We start from the raw sequence: 20,799 nt of genomic DNA, 5'->3' as shown, positions 1-20,799 counted from the left end.
CTGGGCCCCCCTTCCACTTCACTGGTTCCGGGATCACACTGAGGAGGTCAGGCTTGCCAGCAAGCACCTTCCACCTCTGAGCCATCTTGCAAGCTCTGAACTGCAGACTTAAGTAGAAGGCAGTGTGAGGGAATAGCTTTCAACCCTAGACAAATAAGAACTAATAAATATTTAAGAAGCATAAAGCAAGAAAATAATAAATTTGATTACATCAGGTTTAAAGATTTCTATCTCATAAAAGACACTATGAATAAAGTAGTGTGTACCAGAGTAAACACGAATGAGCAACAAGATTGTGCAAAACAAGGAAAGAACAGCAAAATAGCAGGATGGGAAGTTACATCAGAGCAGGCCCCAGTAGTCACAGACAGACACCGGGACAGACACTCAGCCCTAGTGCTCAGAGGACTGCAAATGAAGACAAGATGTCACAGTGTACACATAACTGGCAGTGGTTAGGCTGGCGGGGACCCCGTGCAGCTGGTCAGGGCCATGGAACCAGGCTCATCACAGCGCTGGCTGTGTGCCCATCAGTGGACCTGCAGGCTGACATCTGCTACATTTGCACATAGAAGTAGCTTGAATGTTTCTCTCTGGAGAATGGGCAAATGTTAGATCCCTGGACTAGAGATGCCATGAGAACCAAGAATCTGATGTATACAAGTAGCAACAAAGTCTTGAAGTTAGCACGGAGTGAGAAAGGAGTAAATTGCTTAACATAAAGCGATTAGGTAAGTGTAAAACACACACATGCATTTTCCAAGAATGCCCAAGAACAAAAAATACAGATTAAAAGTATTAGTAGGAGCCAGTCTGGAAAATGCATGAAAGATCTCTGTGAGTTCAAGGCCAGCCTGGTCTACATAGTGAGTTCTAGGACAGCCAGGCCTACACAGAGAAACTCTGTCTGCAAAAACAAAAGCAACAGTTTTAGTCCAGCCTGGGCTAGACAATGAGTCCCAGGCTAGCTGGGTCATCCAGCAGAATATGGTCAACACAGCAGGGGCCACACTGCTAAATAAAACTGACTTTCTCTCCCTCAGCAGCCGTCAGCCTGTCAGTTAAGAGTAGAAGAATCCCTCTCTCCTCTGTGCTCTGGTGCTGACTGGCTTGGTGTGCTTTGGGTCTTCTGCAGGCAACCACAGTTTGTGTGAACTCATGAGTGCAGTGGTCCTGCCATGTCCAGAAGATCCTGTTTTGGTCAGGGTCCTCCATCCTTTCTTTTACAATGATCCTTGAGTGAGTCAGATGTCCTGCTTGTGGCTGACCACTCCACAGACACTTACCCTGCAGGTCAGCCAGCTGTGAGCCCAGGCATTAATCACCGTGCAGTGCATAGAGAACCATCTCCCGTGAGGGCTGAGAGCTGCACTCATTTGTGGTGTAAAGATTCACATTTCATACACTTTGATACTAGGGACATAGTAAGTTTAGATGCTTTGCTTTGCTTTGGGTTTTTTGAGACAGGGTTTCTCTATGTAGCCTTGGCTGTCCTGGACTCACTCTGTAGACCACTCATGAAGATCCGCCTGCCTCTGCCTTCCGAGTGCTGGGATTAAAGGCATGCACCACCACTTCCCAGCCCTTAAGTTTAAATGTTATAGTGATACGTAAGATACTAATCAATAAAGCAACAGTTTTCTTTAACCCCTGCTAGCTTCCAAAATAATTGATCCAGAGAGACTATGATTTATTATTAAGCTGTAGGCACTATGCTGGGCAGTCTGAGCTTCTCACAATCTTAGTGCTCTTAAAAGCCAATCATTTGCCAACCTGGGACTCCCAAGAGGTTCCTGTTCCATCAGTCCGTCCTCATGGCCACGTGCTCCCCGTCCATCCTGCCTCATGGCCACGTGCTCCCCGTCCATCCTGCCCCATGGACTCCTGCTCTGTCTTCTGCTCCTTCTGTTCCCTCTTTCCTTCCCCTCCTGCCTCATGGTCCCCTGACCCCGGAAACCGAAATTCTGCCTATCTCTCTTTTGTCCAGCCACAGGCTTCAGCATCTTTGTTAGCCAGACAAGGATAATTGGGGAACATTCCTTACATCACATGTGTACAGGAGATGGTTCAATATTCATAGCAATGCCTGTGGCACTGAGGAGGCCTCCTTCAACATAGCACTTAGGGGCTGGAGACATGGCTTAGCAGTTAAGAGCAGAGGACCCAGCAAATCATTAGGTGGTTCACGATTGTAACTCCAGCTCCAGATCTGGCAACTCTAGCCCCTGAAGGCACTGGCACATACCTACCCCAACAGCCTCACCACCTCCCATGTCCTCACCCCCCCCAATAACTAAAATAAAATAAGTCTTTAAGCTAGAGAAACAGCTCAGTAGTTAAGAGAGTTTGCAGAGGACCGAAGTTTGGCCCCAACATCCACATTGTGTAGCTCACTGCTGCCTATACCTTCAGCTCCAGGGGCCCTAACACTGTCTTCTGCCCTCCTCGGGCACCACACTCGTGTGCACATTCCCACACTCAGGGGCCCTAACACTGTCTTCTGCCCTCCTCGGGCACCACACTCGTGTGCACATTCCCACACTCAGGGGCCCTAACACTGTCTTCTACCCTCCTCGGGCACCGCACTCGTGTGCACATTCCCACACTCAGACAGACATGTACACATAATTAAGAATAAAATTAAACCTCTTTTAAAATCAAGTGGCTGGGCATGGTGGCGCACACCTTTAATCTAGGTACTCTGGAGACAGCAGGTGACTCTGAGTACAAGGCTAATCTGCTCTACATGCTGAGTTCCAGGACAGCCAGGGCTCCAGAGAAAGGCCCTCACAACCCTGCACAAAGGACATCTAATAGTACCCGAGTGGGGCCATGTTATTTTCTCATTTTCGGGTGTGTCTGAAAAATGTTCATAAATACATTTATATGTGTATGTGGTGCACTTATACACATGTAATATACACATGGGAGAGAGCTGTGCAGATCTAGTATATGAAACCTGCAGAACTGCCCATGACACTGTCTCACCTCCCTGCAGGAGTGTCAAGGCCAGCCACATTCTGATCTCCACGGAGGGGAAGGTCTACCTGTCTGGCTTACGCAGCAACCTTAGCATGATCAGCCATGGGCAGCGGCAGCGGGCAGTCCATGATTTCCCCAAGTACAGCATCAAGGTCCTGCCTTGGCTCAGCCCAGAAGTCCTCCAACAGGTCTGTGTCCTTGGACCCAAGGAGCCTTTTCCTTCCACCCACTCATGATCTCCCAAGGAAGCACGGGGATTTGCTGGGATGGGGCTACTCCGTTTCTGGTAAGAGAGTTCTAGAGGGAAGAGACCCGCTGGCTACGTGTGCCTTAGCAAATACAGGCTGTGGATGTGTGGGGTCCCCAACTGTACCTGACACTATTGTGTCTGTCTCAGAGATTTCTCACCCTATGGGTAGAGAGCATTCTGGAAATACTTGGTGTTCTAGATCCTGGTGCTGAGCAGAAGCACCCATCCCAGTGTTAGAGCAGTGCCAAACGTTTGCACTCCTCACACAGCAGAACAGCAAGGAGCGTGCTCTGGGCTTGGTCCTGACTGTGGATGGGCAGCCCTTGTGTTTTTCCTTCCTATTTAAAGAAAGACCAGGGCTGCAAATGGAGTCATCTGTCGCTTTTCCTTCTGACTTAGAATCTTCAGGGCTATGATGCCAAGTCTGATATCTACAGTGTGGGAATCACAGCCTGTGAACTAGCCAACGGCCATGTCCCCTTCAAGGATATGCCCGCCACTCAGGTGAGCCTGCAGCCCAGTGCTCCCGTCCTCTCCCCACCTGCCTGCCACAGACGTCTGCTTCTCCCCACCACGTTCAGACTCCTACTATGGTTCCTAACGTGAAAGACAGTCTTTTCTTAAAGAGGTTTCCCACCGTGGTGGAGGGGTGCTTGGGCAATTCTTTGTTCCCTTCTCTGGTGATAAATGTAGTCAGAAGCCCAACCCAGAGTGGGTGGGGACAGGGCAGAGAGAGGTCACATAACACACGGCTATGCAAACTGTAAACCACACTAACCAATTTTGTTATTCTTTGTGTTGTGAAGTAGCCTCTTCCTGTGTTCAGGCAGCATCAAGCACTCCTACCTCAGCTTCCCAGTTCTTTGACTGTGGGCATGCACCACCATGCCTAGCTAGCTACCTCATCCCCATAAAGTACCAGATGTCTCCTGTCTTCCTTCCTTGATAAGGCATCTTATTCTCAGGTGTCTCTGGGGTTTGCACCACTGTGTTCTGGCACGTACTTTTAGAAACTAAATTCTGTTAGTTCAGCTTCTACTCACCTTCCTGCCTTTTGGCCACAACTCAGGCAGTGGCCTAGTTTGCTCTTGTTAGACAGACAGACCCAGAGAAGACATTTGTCCAGGCCCTATCACACCCAGGGAATGGAGTTGAGATTGTTTGAGTGTTTCCTGGGTCTCAGGTACCTGAAGCAAGATCCAGAACCAGGAGGAGGCAAGAAACTGATCAAGCCTCCCCCTCGGGTCACAGACTGCCCCCTCGGGAATGGCAGAGTAAGCTTCCTAGAGCAGGGATGAAGGGCGCTTCTAGGGTGGGATAATATTTGGTATCAAACTTTTTTTTTTAAGTTTTTCTTTTTTGGTTTTTCGAGACAGGGTTTCTCTGTGTAGCCTTGGCTGTCCTGGACTCACTTTGTAGACCAGGCTGGCCTCGAACTCACAGCGATTCCACTGCCTCTGCCTCCCAAGTGCTGGGATTAAAGATGTGCGCCACCACACTCGGCGGTATCAAACTTTTTAAAGAAAAAATTCATCTGTGTGTGCATTCTTGCATGTGTGTATATGGCACACAGATGTGTACTATGTGTATGCAGTGGCCTAAGGAGTTCAGAAAAGAACATTTGAGCTTCTGGAAACTGGAGTCAGAATTTTAAGTCACCCAACATGGATGCTAGGAACCAAACTCAGGTCTTCTGTAAGAGCAGCAAGCTTCCTTAGCTACTGAGCCACCTCTCTAGCCCCTGGTCTAGCCTTAAAAGCTAATGGCAGTTGACCATCTGAAGAGGGAACAGAAGCCTACTCCTGGGCCGGAAGTGCAGCTCAGTGGTAGAATTCTTGCCTAGGATATGCAGAGTCCTGAGTTCAGTCTCAGCAATGTGTGTGCACACACAGAGTCTTTAAGACCCAGAGCTAACAAAGAACCAGATCTGGGGCATGGCAAAGAATTGTAAATGGTGTGGGTCCACGCATGTCAGGGGGCTGCTGGGTGATGAGGCTGGAGAAGGAAGCAAGGGTGTCCCACATATGATCCCCAGGGCATTGGTTCATGTCCCAAAGAATAAAGAAGTGCTGAAGAGATAAGCATGGGGTGATAGTAGATTATCTGTCATCCATCTATCTGAAAGGTGACTCAAATCTATCCAATTTAGCTCTTAGCTTAACTTAGCTCTGTAGAATAGTTAGGTTGTAGAGCCTAGGTATAAGAAATGTGTAAGAAATAATTAACAGGAGACGCTCAGGAAGGAGTTAGATGGTTAGTCAGTGCGGACCTAGTTAGTGTGGGCCTAGTTAGTGTGAACCTAGTTAGTGTGAACCTAGTTAGTGTGGGCCTAGTTAGTGTGGGCCTAGTTAGTGTGAACCTAGTTAGTGTGAACCTAGTTAGTGTGGGCCTAGTTAGTGTGGGCCTAGTTAGTGTGAACCTTGTTAGTGTGGGCCTAGTTAGTGTGAACCTAGTTAGTGTGGGCCTAGTTAGTGTGAACCTTGTTAGTGTGGGCCTAGTTAGTGTGAACCTAGTTAGTGTGGGCCTAGTTAGTGTGAACCTAGTTAGTGTGGGCCTAGTTAGTGTGAACCTAGTTAGTGTGGGCCTAGTTAGTGTGGGCCTAGTTAGTGTGGGCCTAGTTAGTGTGGGCCTAGTTAGTGTGGAAATGGTGTGAGCCTAGTTGTTGTGGACTTTAAGTATGGCAATAGCATGAGCCCAATTAGTGTGAGCCTAGTTAGTGTGAACATTAGATCCAGAGGCAACACTGTCCAGTAAAACTCTGTCCCTGCACTGTCCACAGTAAGGGAGCACTAGCCACGTGTTATGTGATGACTTAAAATGTGGCCACTGAGGCAGAGGGACAGGATTTAAGGCTAACTTAAATAGAGTCACATGTGGCCAGAGGCTTCCATGTTAGCACAGCCCCGCCACATCTCCACGTTCTGTTTGGACTGCTGAGGAGGTTCATGAGGTCACCCACAAAGATAGCTGTCCTTAAGGCTGCTTTTAATGTGTCCAGTTGGAACGCTCTGAAACAGCCTGCCCAGCTGGGCCTGGCCCTGGTGCAGCCTGCCCATCAGCTGCTGTATTGCACTTGCTCCGTTGTGCACTCACTGGACTCACTTGCACCCGGCAAAGTGCAGCTGGGCTTCACAGAGCAATGTCACTCTGCCTCTGCCCTAGAGACAGCTCTGTAGGTACAGGAGTTCAGTGCCCCGTAAAGGGGGAGCAGACGCTGGGCCCTTCATCCCTGGTGAGGGGCACTGGTAGCCCCTTCTCTCCCGTTCTGCCTTCACTGCCAGCCAGAGGCCAGTGTTCCTTTGCAAGAGTCAGACTTATACCGTGTCTTAGGGTTTGCTCTGCTGTGGTGAAACACCATGACCACATGGTGGGGAGGAAAAGATTTGGCTTACACTTCCAGTAAACAGCCTATTGCTAAGAAAGGCAGGGCAGGAACTCATGCAGGGGCCATGGAGGTGTGCTGCTTACTGCCTTGCTCCCTGTGGCTTGCTCAGCCTGCTTTCTTACCAACCCCATGGCTGGCACCATTCACAATGCCCCCCCCACATCAATCATTAATTAAGAAAAAGCCCACAGGCTTGCCTACAGCCCATTTGTGTGGAGGCATTTTCCCACGAGGCTCCCTCTCAGATGACTCTAGTTTATGTCAAATTAACATAAAGCTAGCCAGCAGGTCCAACTTCCGTCTTCACTCCCAGAGATCCCATTTGTTCCAGGAGGAGAGTTTTGTGAGGGGACTCCCAAGGCCCCTCAACCCATACCCATCTCTTCCCCAGATGCTGCTAGAGAAACTGAATGGCACCGTGCCCTGCCTGCTGGACACCAGCACCATCCCTGCTGAGGAGCTCACCATGAGCCCCTCACGGTCCATTGCCAATCCTTCCCTGAATGACAGCTTGGCCACTGGTAGCCTCCGGCCTTCCAATGGCGACTCGCCCTCCCACCCTTACCACCGGACATTCTCACCTCACTTCCACCAGTTTGTGGAGCAGTGCCTTCAGCGCAACCCTGATGCAAGGTACCTTGAGCCTCAGGGAGCAGAGGAAGCTTGGAAGCTTCAGCCAGTATTCAAGAGGCTGTGACTCTGGAGATCTGGATTCCCAGAGGAGTGTGTGGCCCTACAGCAAAAAGAATCAGCCTCTTGTTAAGAAGCTAGCCTGGGTGACTTTGGGTATTATTAGTTGTTGGGAGAGCTGAGGGAAGCAGGAGAGGGTCTCTGAGGGGAGGGTTTGGTCAGCTGGGCCCAGAGGTCCTATGGAACTCTTCTCCTTTCTCTCCAGGCCAAATGCCAGCACCCTCCTGAACCACTCCTTCTTCAAGCAGGTATGGTGGCACTCCCTGATTCCCTGCTGCTTGCTGCTCACCTGCGGTTCCAGCCACAACCCCTTAGCTGTGGGTTTAGGGAGTCCTCCTCTATCTGTGTGCACCAGCGGGATGACCGTGCTTCTGAGTGCCTAAGAGGCACTCTCCTTCCTTAGGACACCACAGGGGAGGAGCCATGGCCCCATAACCGAAGGTCCTGTGGTGTCCTGGGACCTGAATTGTAGGATCCACATCCAACTTATGTCTCTCCCTCAGATCAAGCGACGTGCCTCGGAGGCTTTGCCTGAGTTGCTTCGCCCTGTCACTCCCATCACTAACTTTGAGGGCAGCCAGTCTCAGGATCACAGTGGAATCTTTGGCCTGGTGACCAACCTGGAAGACTTGGAGGTGGATGACTGGGAATTCTGAGTCAATGCAGCCTGTACCCTCCAGCTGGGGTGGGGTGTGAGCCCCAGGGCCCTTCCTGAGGGCCAGCACCTGCCTCTGAGTGCAGACTGGGTAGAAAGGACATTTGCTGGCAGAGCTGGCTGCTAGCTGCTTGAAAGGACATTCTGGAAGAGATTACACTGTTTTTGTGGCTTTTGAGACACAGGGAGTCCCAGTCACCAGGGACTTGAGAAGCCAGAAAGCTGACATCCTGACATCCCTCAGGGGACCTCTGTAGAAGGAAGAGCTGCTCTTTGGCCCAAGGCTGAGTCCTAGCCCAGAGGTTTAACTTGAGACCCAGAGAACTTTCACATCCGTCCTCTTCCCACCCTGCCCTCGGCCAGCCTATTCCCGCACTCCTCTGCTCCCAGATCCTGTAGGGCGGAAGGGGTCCAGTCCTAAGCAGCTTGCCCTGCCCTCAGGCATCTCCCTAGTTACCTGCCCTACTGAGAAGGGAAGACAAGTTCTGTCCTTCTAAGCACCAGGACAGTTAAGGCCAGGACTGGCCAACCTCATCCCCACCTATCTCTTGGGCCCTGACACCTGAAACCACCTCTTAGCTCATTTGTTCACTACATTCCTTCCCCACAAATCCATCTTAATGCCTCCTGCCAGCTGCTGCCTTGGTGCCTCCTCCAAGGGCCACAGATGTCTTGCCTCATCTGAGGGCTGAAGAGTCCTTACGTTGTGTTCGTTTCATTGTCAGAACAAATTAAAATTTTCACAGTATGTTGGGACCGGCGCTAGTGTTTCCGTGTGTGCAGAGGCTGTACACTGGCTTCTAAGGATGGCCAAACAGGCTCAGATACCAGTCATTGTTGCTCCTAGAGTGAGCTAAGTGGGTGTGGGGGCCTGGCAGTAATTTCTTTCATAAGCATGCACACCTCTAAAAAAACAACAACAACAACAACCATGGTCTCTTAATTTCCATAATTCCAGCATTAAATTTTACCTTGTCAAAAACTATCTAGAAAGGGCATCAGTGCTGGTAACTGGCCAAGCCCATCTGTAGGCAGCAAAGGGTGGAAGGTTTTGTCTGGAAACCTGATGCGTGTCTCCTTATGGTTGGTACTAATACCCAGCAAGCGTGTAACCCAAGAACCTGTCATCCTGGCTGGCGGCCAGTGACTAGGAGCAAGGGGACCTTTCCTAACCTTATTTCTGTGCATGCCACTGCACAGCTCTAGCCTAGCCTTTTCCACCTTGTTAGTCCCCTGGGTGAGACCCTCCCCCACTCGGCTGAAGCCTCTTCCCCCGCCCCCTCCTCTGAGGCTTCTCAAACCATCTAACACTCCCACTTTCCATTTTCTTAAAAGTTTTACAGTTGAGACTGGGAGTGCAGCCTAGTTGGCAGTGTCCTTGCCCAGCATGCATAAAGTGCCGTGTTTGAATGCCAGCTCCTCCACACTTCACACATTGGGTGTGGTGTATGGGACATCTCTAGAAACCCAGCACCTGGGAGTAGAGACAGGGAGGGGTGTTGGACATCATCCTCCGCTACATAGCTGTTTTGAGGCCAGCCTGGGCTAGCGATCTTGTTTAACAACTACAGAACATTTAAGTAAACTTTAACTTCCCCCTGGAGGCGGTCTAGGGGACCTGAAATGGCACGTGAGAAAGGCCAGTGTGAAGAAGCCCCAGTCACATCTATTGCCAGTGCATCTCCTATGCCCTGCCCAACTTGCATGGGCCCACAGCTAGCTCTTTTCCTTCCGCACTGCCTTCTTCCTTGTAGTCAACTGACTGGTAGCTAGCTCCCTGCTGCTCAGCCCACAGATGGTCCCAGCAGGCCAGGCTGCCAGCCAGTGCCCAGAGCAGCCTCGGGGTGTCCCTAAGGGCTGCACCTTTCTTGCATCAAACAGCTCCCTTGGAGGATCTGATGAGGAAGGTGGACAGTTTTCCCCAGGACGAGGCGCCCCTGGTACAGGAACACCCATCAGGAAGCCGGTGGCTGGGCCTCAGTGCAGGGAAAACATCGTCTAGAGCGGGAATCCGAGACTGACAAGAAAAGTGAAGCACAGCGTGGGTGCATTAACAGCCAGAGAAACAGTGGGGGCGACTGGGGACGAGTGCTGCAGCCTGCTGCCTCCCAGTTCCCCTGGCAGGCAGGAGGCGTTGAGCTGTTCTGTTCCCCAACACGCGTGGGCCCGCGCTGGAGCCACCAGTTCTATTCCTGTCACAGGGATGTGGGAACGTGTCTCTATGGGCTGTGTGCTTCATGAAACAGCCTGTAGCCGGGCTTTAGGCAAAACCTCCAGCAGATGTCCAGTCCCGAGGTGCTGCTGCCTTACAGGCCCTCCAGCGCTGTGCCCTCCTTAGACCTGCGGTGGAGGGGCAGGCGCAGCTCTGGCTGTACTTTGTTCTCTAAACAAGTCTAAATGCCTCTCTGCTGCCTTCCGTGTACTTGCTGTAAGGAAGCGGGTCCTTTCAAATAAGGGCTTGACCATGGCCTTGGCAAGGCCAGAGGTTACTAATCTCACAAAATCCGGCCACAGAAACCGTTTATGATGCCCGGCTTAAGAGAGTGGGTGCTTTTGGAAATCACGCGGCTGCATAAGTTCTAGGGTGGTGGACCTGTCACACCTCTCCGCAGGACTCCGTGGCTGCCAGCGCACCTACCTCTGGAGTCCTCAGAGTGGGATAGCTCAGGCTACTGGGTCCCCAGAGCGCAAGGAGGGGGCGGAGCTAATGGGACTCGGTCTTCACAATGGTAAACGGGTAAACCGAGGCAGCGAAAGGCCCAGACCATTTCTGAAGGTCCGCGCCTTGTGTGGCGACCGTAGGCTGAACTGGTCTCCGCCCGAGGTGTGCGATTCGGTCTCCGCCCTCGTCCCTTCCCCTCGAGCGGCAGGGAAGGTCGGTTCCGGGAGGCGGGCGAGCGCGGGCTGCGAAAGCGGTGCATGGGGGAAGGGGGCAGACAAAGGCGGGGGAACGGCGAGCGAGGGAAAGACAAAGCACGGGGTGGGGGGTGGGGGGGTCGGCGGCGGCTTCTCCCGGAGGCGGCCCCGGGCGCGCGGAGCCAATGGGCGGGCGCGGGGCGGGGGCCGGCGGGGGCGGCGCCGCGATGAGGCGGCGGCTGCCGCTCGGGGACCACTGGCAGCGGCGGCAGCTCGCGCCCGCGCCTCTCGCACCCGAGGCGGTCCCCCAGCGACCGACCCCCGCCCCGCGGCGCAGGCCGGGCCCGGTGAGACCCACGGCGGCCGGGGGGAGGGGCGCGGAGCGTTGCGGGGCCGACGCCGCTTGGCGGTTCACGCGTCGCGCACGCCGGGACCCCTGGGCTTGCGTCGGTCCCGCAGGGCCGGCCGGTGGTGGGGTGGAGGTTCAGGGTCTGGGGTCCCAAGGAGCGGGCGCGGGCGGCGGCGCAGCCTGGCCGGGAGGGAGGTCGAGCCGAGCGCTGTCCAGGGGCTGGACGTCTAAGCCGGGTATGGGGGAGCGCGGGTCAGGCGGTGCCCGGCCCAGACCTCTGTTGACCTCCCTTCACCCGACGCACACGCAGACACCGCGGAACCCCTTGTCCCCAGCTGCTCTCGCTAACTTTGTTCCATCTCCACATATGTTTCCACTCAGGGACCCCCTAACCCTTGGGGAGCTGAAAGAGGGGCGGGCAGCCTGGGAGTGGGGGGGAGGTTAGGGGCGGAAGTGGCAAGACCCAGAGCAACAGGAAATGACTTAGGGAAAGTCCCAACCGCAGCCCCCCAACCCCTGCCTAAAAAACACCCCAGCCTGCAGGGTGGGGGAGGGCTCATGGGGCCCCACTGACTGACTTCCCCTTACAGAACCCTCCTGGCGCTGTTGTTTCCACCGGGGCAGCCAAGTACCCTGAAGAGCCATGTTCCAGGCTGCCGGAGCCGCCCAGACCACCCCTTCACATGTAGGTGACCAGGCCGGTGGGAGGGGTAGAGGGGACAGGAGCAGGTTGTTGCTTGGCACCTTCTGCCACCTCTTGAGTGAGTGCCCCGGGGATCTGGGCTGGGCCACTTGAGAGCTGACCCTGCTCTGACTGCTCCTCTTCCCCAGGAAGCCAAAGGCAGCAGTAGCAGCAGCAGTGTGCAGCGCTCCAAGGTAGGGCCCCAAGGGTGGGTGTGGGTGGAGGACTGGGTCTGTGCTGATCAGGCCTCCTGCTGAGTGTGCTCTGCTCCTACTCCACAGTCCTTTAGCTTGCGGGCTCAGGTGAAGGAGACCTGTGCAGCCTGCCAGAAGACTGTGTATCCTATGGAACGGCTGGTGGCAGACAAGCTCATTTTCCACAACTCTTGCTTCTGTTGCAAACACTGCCACACCAAACTCAGGTGCACCCCCGCCCCGCCCCGCCCACTTACTTGCCGGCTCCACTCTGCCCGCTTGCCCTGACCCAGTTGTTCTCTGCTTCCACAGCCTGGGCAGTTACGCCGCACTGCATGGTGAATTTTACTGCAAACCTCACTTTCAGCAGCTGTTTAAGAGCAAAGGCAACTACGATGAGGGGTTTGGTCGGAAACAGCACAAGGAGCTCTGGGCCCACAAGGAGGTGGACTCAGGCACCAAGACAAACTGAGGCTCCTGTAACACGCACTCCCTGCAGCTGGCCAGTGGGAAGGCGGTTGATCTGGGCGTGGGGGAGTGGGGTGGAAGGGGATAAGGCTCCCTCAGACAGGTTTCAGGCATAGGGCTGTGCTCCAGGATTCCTTTCTTTTCCCATAGGAGGTTGGGTTTGGGAACCAGAATTGGAATTTTCACCGTACTGCTTCCTTTGGCCCATCTTACCTCACCCCATGGCTCCCTGGGAGGCCCACAAGCCCAGCTTCCCTATCTCGGTGCCTTTTCTCCAGCAAGGAGTCAGCATGCCCTCCTCAGGGTCCCAAGCTCCCTCACTGCCACCTGGGCCTTGTGTACCCCCCCTTGTCTCCCCATCTACCTCTGCCCATAGCCTGGTGCTGAGCCACAAGAGATTGGAAGAAGAGAGTGAGTGAGTGTGTGTGCCATCTGCTGGGCCTCCTAGATGCCACTTGGCTGGTGGGGGAGGGAGGCTGGGGAAGAGGCAAGACAGCTCACAGCCTTGGGGTCTGGGAGCCCCTGGCACAACAAAGCTAAATCTGTAGCTAGAGTAGAGCCTCAGCTGACAGGGTCGGCAAAAGCTATGTCCCCCTCCCCTCCATTGTGCTGTTCTGACTGTTGTGATCAACCCTGTTTTAAACATGTTTAAACAGATCTCGACTCTATTATATGGCCTGATGGGGTGTGCTTTGTGACAGGTAGGCTGCAAACTCAGAGGGATGGGAAAGGGGGGCAGCCCATAATGCTCCTAGCCTTGAAGGGGCTGGGTGATGGTTGTCAGAGAAGTATTAGTTTGAAAAACTGGTCTCTGCCAACTCTAGGTGTTAAGCTGTTAAATCTGGAATCCAACGGAACCGTTGTTGGGAGATAAACCAATCCACACAGTGGTTGTTTTTGAGACAGGGTCTCATTGAGTGTGTAGCCTTGACTGACGTAGAACTCAAGAGATCTGTCTGCCTCTGCTTCCAAAGTGCTGTGATTAAAGACATGTGGTACCCATGTCCAGCCTCACTGTAGCTCTTCGGAGGTTAACTTACTACACTTGAGTAGGGTGCAAATCAGAACCATTCTGATTTGGCCAAGACCTTGCTTGACTGCCTTTCTGCTAGCTGGTCCCAGCTGTCCTGTTTCCTCCTAGCCCTTTGTCCTAGAAATTTGCAAGGAATGGTGGGAATCCACAGACCAGCTTCCATGCTTTCCCTCTCTTCATTACTGTCATCTTCCTGGAGCCTCTTGTGAGAAGTGGGAGGTCACAGCTACTGTGTCAGGTCACCCAGGGACAAATATTGTTCCTCTGAGATCCTATGCACACAGAGGGATGGCAGCTCACAGCAGAGAAACCAGGCAAGTGGGAAAGTGCTCCCTCATCGGAAGTCTTAAGTTGTCCTGCCCCCAGGCCCTACTGTCCTGACTTCTGCAAACTGCATATGGGATAAATCAATTTGTAAGCAAGAAGGCAAAGACTGCTAGGAAATCCACCTGAGTTCCTGCTGGTGGGTGAACCACTGTAGACTGTTCTTTCAGATAGGCATTCCATAAGCAGGGATGACAAGGATGGTCTCTTGCCACAGAAAAGAAACAGTGGCAGGGCTGAGCTTGGTGGTGCATGCTTTTAATCCCAGCACTGTGGATCTCTTGAGTCTGAGACCAGCCTGGTCTACAGAGTAAGTTCAGGACAGCTTGCACGACACAGTGAGACCTTGCCTCTGACTTTAAGAATGGGACCAAGGGAAGCCCCTCTGGGCCAGGAAGACTGCAGGATGAATGTCATGAATGGTCCCAGGAACTCAGCTAGTGATACACTCAGATCAGATGGAGCAACAGTGCTGTCTCAGTGGAGCACTGGATAAGAGGGAAGGAGAGGTCAGAGGAACCATTCGGGTTGGCAGCGATGCTTAGCCAAGTCATTCCAGGACCCCACTTGTGGCTGCCATCCCAACTTCTATTTAAGGGGCCTAAACTTGGTGTTAGGCATTGTATCCAACCCATCCCAGTAAACCCCACCCCTCAACTAAAAGCATGGCCACAGAACCCTTCTGATATAAATGATCCCTTTTATTGTAAGTAATGCACTGGCCTGGCTTTGCACTGCAAGCCCTCAGTCAAGGTATAGTCAAATAACTATGGCTGCAGGTTCTTCTGCACAATCCACAATTCAGACACAGACAACAGAGTGGGTAAGTGGGAAGGACAGGGGATGGCAGCATGCACCTGGCCCTTCCATGTGGGGTTGGTGAAGGCAGAAACACCCCATGGAATGAAGAACAAATGGTGGCACAGCATCTTTGCACAGCAGGCCGAGGGCTGCGAGGAGACTTCATCCTTCAGAACTTTGGGCTCAGGCCATCCTAGAGGCCCACAACTTCTCATTTGGAGTTCTTAATAAGAAAAAAATAAATTAATAGCTTGGTCCTGAGGATGCTGAGCCAGCATGTCCACAGTTTTTTTGGCACACAAAAAAGGGGGGTCTTCCACCTCCCTCTGGAGTGCAGAATTTGTTGGCTTTTAAGTTCATTTTAGAAATATTCCCTATGAGGTAAGATGCCCCCTGCCATGGGGGTGGGGGTGGGGACACCACTGTGAAAGCCTAAACCTGTGACAAGCAGAGTTGTCTCATGTGACAACTTGTCAGCCCACCAAGCTTTATTTCCTCTTGGGGTTTGGGGCTGTGGATGGGGATAGGCTAAGGGGTGCTACAGCCATCAGGATGGGGTCATGGAGAGGCCAAGCTGCCTTTTGGCAGCTTTGGTCTAGAAGAGGGGCCAGTCCCCACTTTGGATAAAGGCTGAGCTGGAAGTACGACTTTGCTCACTAGCTTCAGAGCAGTTAGAGAGTAGCCTGACAGACCCCCGAGGACAAGGAAATAAAACGGGCCCAGGCCCAATTGGCACCGTGCAATACACATATCTGCAAAACCAGCTGCTTTCAATTCCTGTTCTCTCTTCAGGAGTCCATCACCGGTAACAGTCTAGAATTGATATATATAAAAACCATCAAATATGGATCTGAGATATAAATTAACAAGTACAAGGCCTCACATTACATGATGTGAAAAGGCTAAAAACAGCGATAGAAACTACATTCATAAAAGTGCATCGTCAACATACAACGAAGGCTTTGGCTTGTTCTGTGCCCATGAGCAAGTGGGCATGGCTGGCAAAGAGCTGCCTGGCGCTAATCCCCAGCTCCCTGGAGATGTCCATCCCTGGGCACTGGCTTTTTTTCTTTTTCTTTTTTCCTTTAATGACAACTCCTAAGAAACTTGGGAGTTGGGAGGGAGGAGCTCTAGCAATAGGCACATTTGGAGGGGAAGGAAGGGGCTGGAAGAAAGGACCAGCACCCAGGCTGAGGTAAATATGGCCAACTCTAAGCTGCTTGGAGATGCTCTTTCCACAACCCCTGTTGGCGAAGAAGGGAATGAGGCTGATGATACAACTGGGCAAGGCAGGCTCAGGAACACAGCCGGTGGTTCTGGGCATGGTTGGTGGTGGCACAAGAACTTTGTACCCAATGGGGTAGGCTCAAACCCAACAGGCTTGATACGCACACAGCCCGCAACACCTCCCCGCCCCAGCACTCTCAACTGCCCCATGGGGCCAGAGCCAGCTGTCCTTCCTTGTGTTGCCTACCCTCTCTGCTCCAGTGAGGGAGCAGATGCCAGCCAGGAGTGGAGCCCATCCCATCAACTCTTCCACATGGGTCTCTAGAGCTCAGAGGGTAAAGTCTCCAGTTTAAAAACTGGGAACAGCATGAGTGACTCCAGCATGTAAAACAGACAATTGCATTGACAATGCTGGGTTTCCCCAATTATTGGAGGCAGCTCTACATCTCAGGCCCTGCTTATGGGGGCAGGCTCCTTCCCAGAATAAGGCAGCAAAACATTTGCTTCATTCATCTTTGGTAAAAGACAGGACTGGCAAAGCATACCTGGAGGCTCTCAGTGAGGGCAGCCCAGACCTCTACCTTCTTGTTAGCTGGGGATGCTGAGTTTTACCTCAGGCTTGAGTGGGCTTGTGTAGCTCAGAGACTCTCTGGTGGTCTCCAAACATTGGGAGGAAAAACAACACTCTGAATGAAATAACACTATCCATACCCTTGAGAAGGTCCTGCGCCCCAGTCCCTCTCAGCGTCAGTGCTAACTGCAGTGCTAGGACACAGATGAGGGCAGGCAGGGCCCACCATGGCTGTCTTGCACACTGTTCCCAGCCCCTTTCCCTCCACACTGAGCTTAGGATGCTGAGGCTCTTGGGTCTTACAGGCTGGGGGCTCCCAGTCTTGGTGCCACAGCTATCCCATCCTGGCTGTGACAGGGCACAGACAGACAAGCAATGGCTGGACTGAAGCTCCACTGTCCATAGCCTTGCCTGAAGAAGCAGCAACTTCACTGAGCCTGGCAGCAGCCCCTTGCCTGCTCAGCAGGTGGCAGCTGGGAGCAGCAGGGCCTTGAGAGCTCAGTACACTAGCTGTGCAAAGTGGTGTGTGAGCAGCTCCTCAGCTGAGGGTCTCTGACGAGCCTCCACAAAAATGCGCCTCAGGAAGTCCCTGCCGTGTTCCGAGATATGAGAGGGCAGCTGAGGATTGGTGGGCTGGGTGGCAATCTTGAAAATGGCAGCCATAGCTTCATACTCTGCCCAAGGTGGTTTCTCTGTCAGCATCTCCACCACAGTACAGCCCAGGCTCCTGGAAGAGAGACCTTGTCACCTCTCAGCCAACGTCAGGCTCTCAGCCACGCTACCTGCTACAGTGAAAGGAGGTATCTTAGATCATACTGAAGGACAAATGGGCCAAGTTAAGGGCTGATAGGATTGTAAGTATATGCTGCCACGCATGGCTGACACTCAGGTACTTACTGAGACTGGAAAAGAGTACTTTTCCAGCTTTTAGGGGCTGTCTGAATTTCTTCCTGTCTATGTTTCTCCTGTATGAGAAACTTGAACCCAAGGCCTTGGTGTATTTAGCACACTCAATATGATAAAGCAATAGCTACCCCAAGCCTGTGTTGTGTTTCTTGGCTTCTGGTCCCCAGCTCCTTGACTGGCTCACTGTGTGTTCTCTGTCACATCTCCCACTACCCACTCTGACCTGCCTTTCTTTTACAGGGACCTCATCACTATCCTGGGCCCACCCAGGTAACCCAGGATGGTGCCTGCTGTCATATAGGCTACATTTACAGGTTTCGGCAGTTAGGATTTAGACATCTTTGGGGGACAGCCCATAATAATTTTCTAAGGAGAGTTGTTCTTGTAACTTGGGTTCTTTCTGAAGATGGATATAAAGTTAAATGAAGCAAAAACAAGCCATTTGGGCACAAGAAGGGCCTGAGTTTACTCTTGTTTAGAGACAAATCTAGGACCTAGAATAGATGCTATATGTGTGTGTGGTGTGGTGTGTGTGTGTGTGTGTGTGTGTGTGTGTGTGTGTGGTGTGTGTGTGTGTGTGTGTGAGTGTGAGAGAGAGAGAGAGAGAGAGAGAGAGAGAGAGAGAGAGAGAGAGAGAGAGAGAGAGAGAGAGAGAGAGAGAGAGCGAGAGAGAGCGCGATATGCACTTGAGCATGTCTGGACAAGTGTCTCCTCCTTATTGCCACGATACCATGCTTGCTGTTTTGGTCAGACTGGCTGGTCAGAGAGCTCTCAGGATTCACCTGTCTCTGCCTCCCAATGATGGAGTTACAGGCACGAGCAACCATACCTAGCTTTTATGTGGGAGCTAGGGATTTGAACCCAGGTCCTCATATTTGTACAGCAAGTATTCTTAGCACCTCCCTAGTACTAGAACCTGCCATTTCTTTCTTTTTTTGAGACATGGTTTCATTATGTTCCTGGTTGGCTTGGAACTCATTATGTTGACCAGACTGGCCTTTAGCTCACAGAGCTCTGCCTGCCTCTGCCTCCCCAGGACTGAGATTAAAGGGGTGAATAACAGCATTAAACCTGCTTCCTTCTTTCTTTCTTTTTTGTTTTTTCAAGACAGGGTTTCTCTGTGTAGCCTGGACTAGCTTTGTAGACTAGGCTGGCCTCGAACTCACAGTGATCTGCCTGCCTCTGCCTTCCCAAATTCTGGGATTATCAAACCTGCTTCTTAAAGAGGTACAGCAAAAAAGAAATTTTGACCCCCATGGCTTAAGTCCTTAGCAATAACCCTTTGTTGTTTGGGTAAAAATTCATTCCATTTGTCAATTTTCCCCCTGTGTTTATCCCCCAACCCCACTACAGACTCTAAGCACTGTGTGCACCAGCTAGAGTGTATTCTCAGCCCCTCTTTCTTTCTTTCTTTTTTTTTTTAAAGATTTATTTATTTATTGTGTATACAATGTTCTGCCTGCATGTAACACCTGCATGCCACAAGAGGGCACCAGATCTCAGTATAGATGGTTGTGAGCCACCCTGTGGTTCGTGGGAATTGAACTCAGCACCTTTGGAAGAGCAGCCAGTGTTCTTAACCTCTGAGCCATCTCTCCAGCCAGTCCCTCATTCTTACACTGTCAAGTCCCCAAGTTCATATTTGATGTAAAGACCCTTCAGTTCAGGCAGGGAGATAGGTAGCACAACCCAATGCTCACCACACATCTGCCTTTCTTCCGTAGCCCTCGCCGCTGATGACTTCAGGACTCATCCAGTAGGGTGTGCCAGTGACAGAGCGCATGCCTGTCCCTGACATGCAGATGGTCTGCAGGCGTTTGCTGGCTCCAAAGTCCCCAAGTTTCACATTCCCAGCTGAGTCTCGGAGGATATTGGCTCCTAAGGCACGAAAGGGCAGAGGCCACCACTTTGGACTCTCTTGTATTTTCCTATTATCTTCCCTTCCAGGTGACTGGCAACTGTGGGAAGGCCAGGGCCACCACTGACTTAGACATGAGCTGCAGGGAAGCCTCACTGTGTAAAAAGGGCAGCCCCCTAGTCAAGATCTGCATTTTGGGATGTTTCCCCACACTGCTCAGCAAATTCTTACATTCGTCTCCAATTAAGGACGACACTGGTGTCCTATTTTTCAGAAAGCTCGAGTCATTAGGTTAGTGATTGGTCTACTGCTAACTGAATGGCAGCCTTGAACCCAGGTCTCACCCTGTAGGCCTGACTGACCAACAACTCCCTACGCTGACCGGCTTGCCGCAGTGCCACAGAGGCAGCCTGCTGCTGCCTCCCTCTCAAGTACTGGGATTACAGGTTTGCACTAGTATGCCTGGCTGAACCTAGGTCTTGGTGCCTCTGCCACAATGTTGCCTCTACTCACCCTTGATGTCCCGATGCACAATCATGTTGCTATGCAGGTATGACATGCCTTCCAGGATCTGCCGGGTATACTTGCGGGTCACACTCTCTGTCAGAGCTCCGTAGGCCTTCAGCTGGTCTTTTACAGAGCCCTAATAGACCACAAGAAGTCAACAGAGTCCCCTGGGGGCTGGCTGGCTTGCAAAAGGAGTCAAGGTTATTTCCTGGTCCCAGTACTATGGCAAAGCAGTGATTCATTCAAGTCTCATTTCCATGTGTGAGCCACTTTTGCCAGGTGCTTAGGGGAAAGCATGGAGGAGTCCTCATCCCAAACAAGTGGGACCTAAGTTCCAGGTAAAGGTTGTGTTTACCTGACGTCTCAAGTTACACAGAACCCGGCCCATTTCTCATCTCATACCCTCTCTGTAGCCACAGGCAGGGCCCTCCTGATGTCAAGTCCATCAATGTACATAGTTTCCCAGAACCTCATGGGATTAGGCCCACATCAAGGGTGACCACGACCACAGCCCTAGTCCTGTGTGAATTTCACATGCACCCAAGGGCACATACCCCTGGCATATATTCCATGAAGATGGTGAGGGTCTTCTCAGCACGGTCCCGCAGGCAGCCATAGTACTGCACAATGCGCTCATGCTGCAGGTTCTTCAGCAACTGGATCTCACACTCCAGAGCGCTCACCTCCTGCGGGGGCCAGTGGTCAGCTAGGTACCCAGGGTCCACTCTACCCACCTGGCCAGCCTATCTTGCCCTAGTCTGTGTTTCACAGGGGTCTGCTCTGGGAATTTCAGCTAGAGAACAGCAAACTCAGCCTCCTGGCCCCTGGCCACAATGGTAGGTAGCCCTTGGGATGCAGCATTGCTTACCTAGAGAGGAAGGCAAACAGGAAGGAGCGAGGAGAGAGGAGGGAGGAGGGGTTGCAGAAGCCTGGTTAAAGCAACTACTGTATTTGTCTATTCAAATTGAGGTATAGACTCTGTGACTCCTACTCCCAAAAACAAATGAGAGAGCTCCATAGCTTTCTCCAGGCTCAAGGGCTCTGTCTGGGGAGTGGAGTGG

At 52.2% G+C, this 20,799-nt stretch overlaps 3 protein-coding genes across 6 annotated transcripts in view; 2 read left to right on the top strand and 1 right to left on the bottom strand.

Annotated features, from left to right (window-relative positions):
• Positions 1-8,556, top strand: part of Strada (STE20 related adaptor alpha) — a 31,408-nt gene extending 22,852 nt beyond the window's left edge. The window contains exons 9-13 of the mRNA XM_051158895.1: positions 2,999-3,170; positions 3,632-3,736; positions 7,009-7,250; positions 7,513-7,555; positions 7,811-8,556. Of these exons, the coding sequence (XP_051014852.1) occupies positions 2,999-3,170; positions 3,632-3,736; positions 7,009-7,250; positions 7,513-7,555; positions 7,811-7,963 (715 nt within the window). The 3' untranslated portion in view covers positions 7,964-8,556. The remainder of the gene's footprint in view (positions 1-2,998; positions 3,171-3,631; positions 3,737-7,008; positions 7,251-7,512; positions 7,556-7,810) is intronic.
• Positions 8,557-11,057: 2,501 nt separating this feature from the next.
• On the top strand, positions 11,058-12,864 carry Limd2 (LIM domain containing 2). 3 transcript variants are annotated; one of them, XM_051158892.1, is made up of 5 exons: positions 11,058-11,165; positions 11,758-11,852; positions 11,999-12,043; positions 12,131-12,270; positions 12,356-12,864. In XM_051158892.1, the coding sequence occupies exons 2-5, from the start codon at positions 11,811-11,813 to the stop codon at positions 12,513-12,515; spliced, it is 387 nt and encodes a 128-aa protein (XP_051014849.1). In that variant the 5' UTR covers positions 11,058-11,165; positions 11,758-11,810; the 3' UTR covers positions 12,516-12,864. The 3 variants fall into 3 exon arrangements, with proteins under 3 accessions (XP_051014849.1, XP_051014851.1, XP_051014850.1); XM_051158894.1 differs by lacking the exon at positions 11,058-11,165 and adding an exon at positions 11,350-11,403; XM_051158893.1 differs by lacking the exon at positions 11,058-11,165 and having other exon boundaries at positions 11,609-11,852.
• A 1,829-nt stretch (positions 12,865-14,693) lies between these two features.
• The window catches only part of Map3k3 (mitogen-activated protein kinase kinase kinase 3), a 65,504-nt gene continuing 59,398 nt past the window's right edge, over positions 14,694-20,799 (bottom strand). The window contains exons 13-16 of one of the 2 annotated variants that reach the window (XM_051158889.1): positions 20,293-20,424; positions 19,745-19,874; positions 19,074-19,251; positions 14,694-17,194 (exon numbers count right to left, since the gene is read on the bottom strand). In XM_051158889.1, coding sequence (XP_051014846.1) covers positions 16,966-17,194; positions 19,074-19,251; positions 19,745-19,874; positions 20,293-20,424 — 669 coding nt within the window. In that variant the 3' untranslated portion in view covers positions 14,694-16,965. The remainder of the gene's footprint in view (positions 17,195-19,073; positions 19,252-19,744; positions 19,875-20,292; positions 20,425-20,799) is intronic. The other variant, XM_051158888.1, reaches the window with a different exon arrangement.

The sequence above is a fragment of the Acomys russatus genome, chromosome 16 (assembly GCF_903995435.1).
Source record: "Acomys russatus chromosome 16, mAcoRus1.1, whole genome shotgun sequence".
NCBI lineage: Eukaryota > Metazoa > Chordata > Mammalia > Rodentia > Muridae > Acomys > Acomys russatus.
This window is presented reverse-complemented; position numbering and strand designations above follow the sequence as displayed.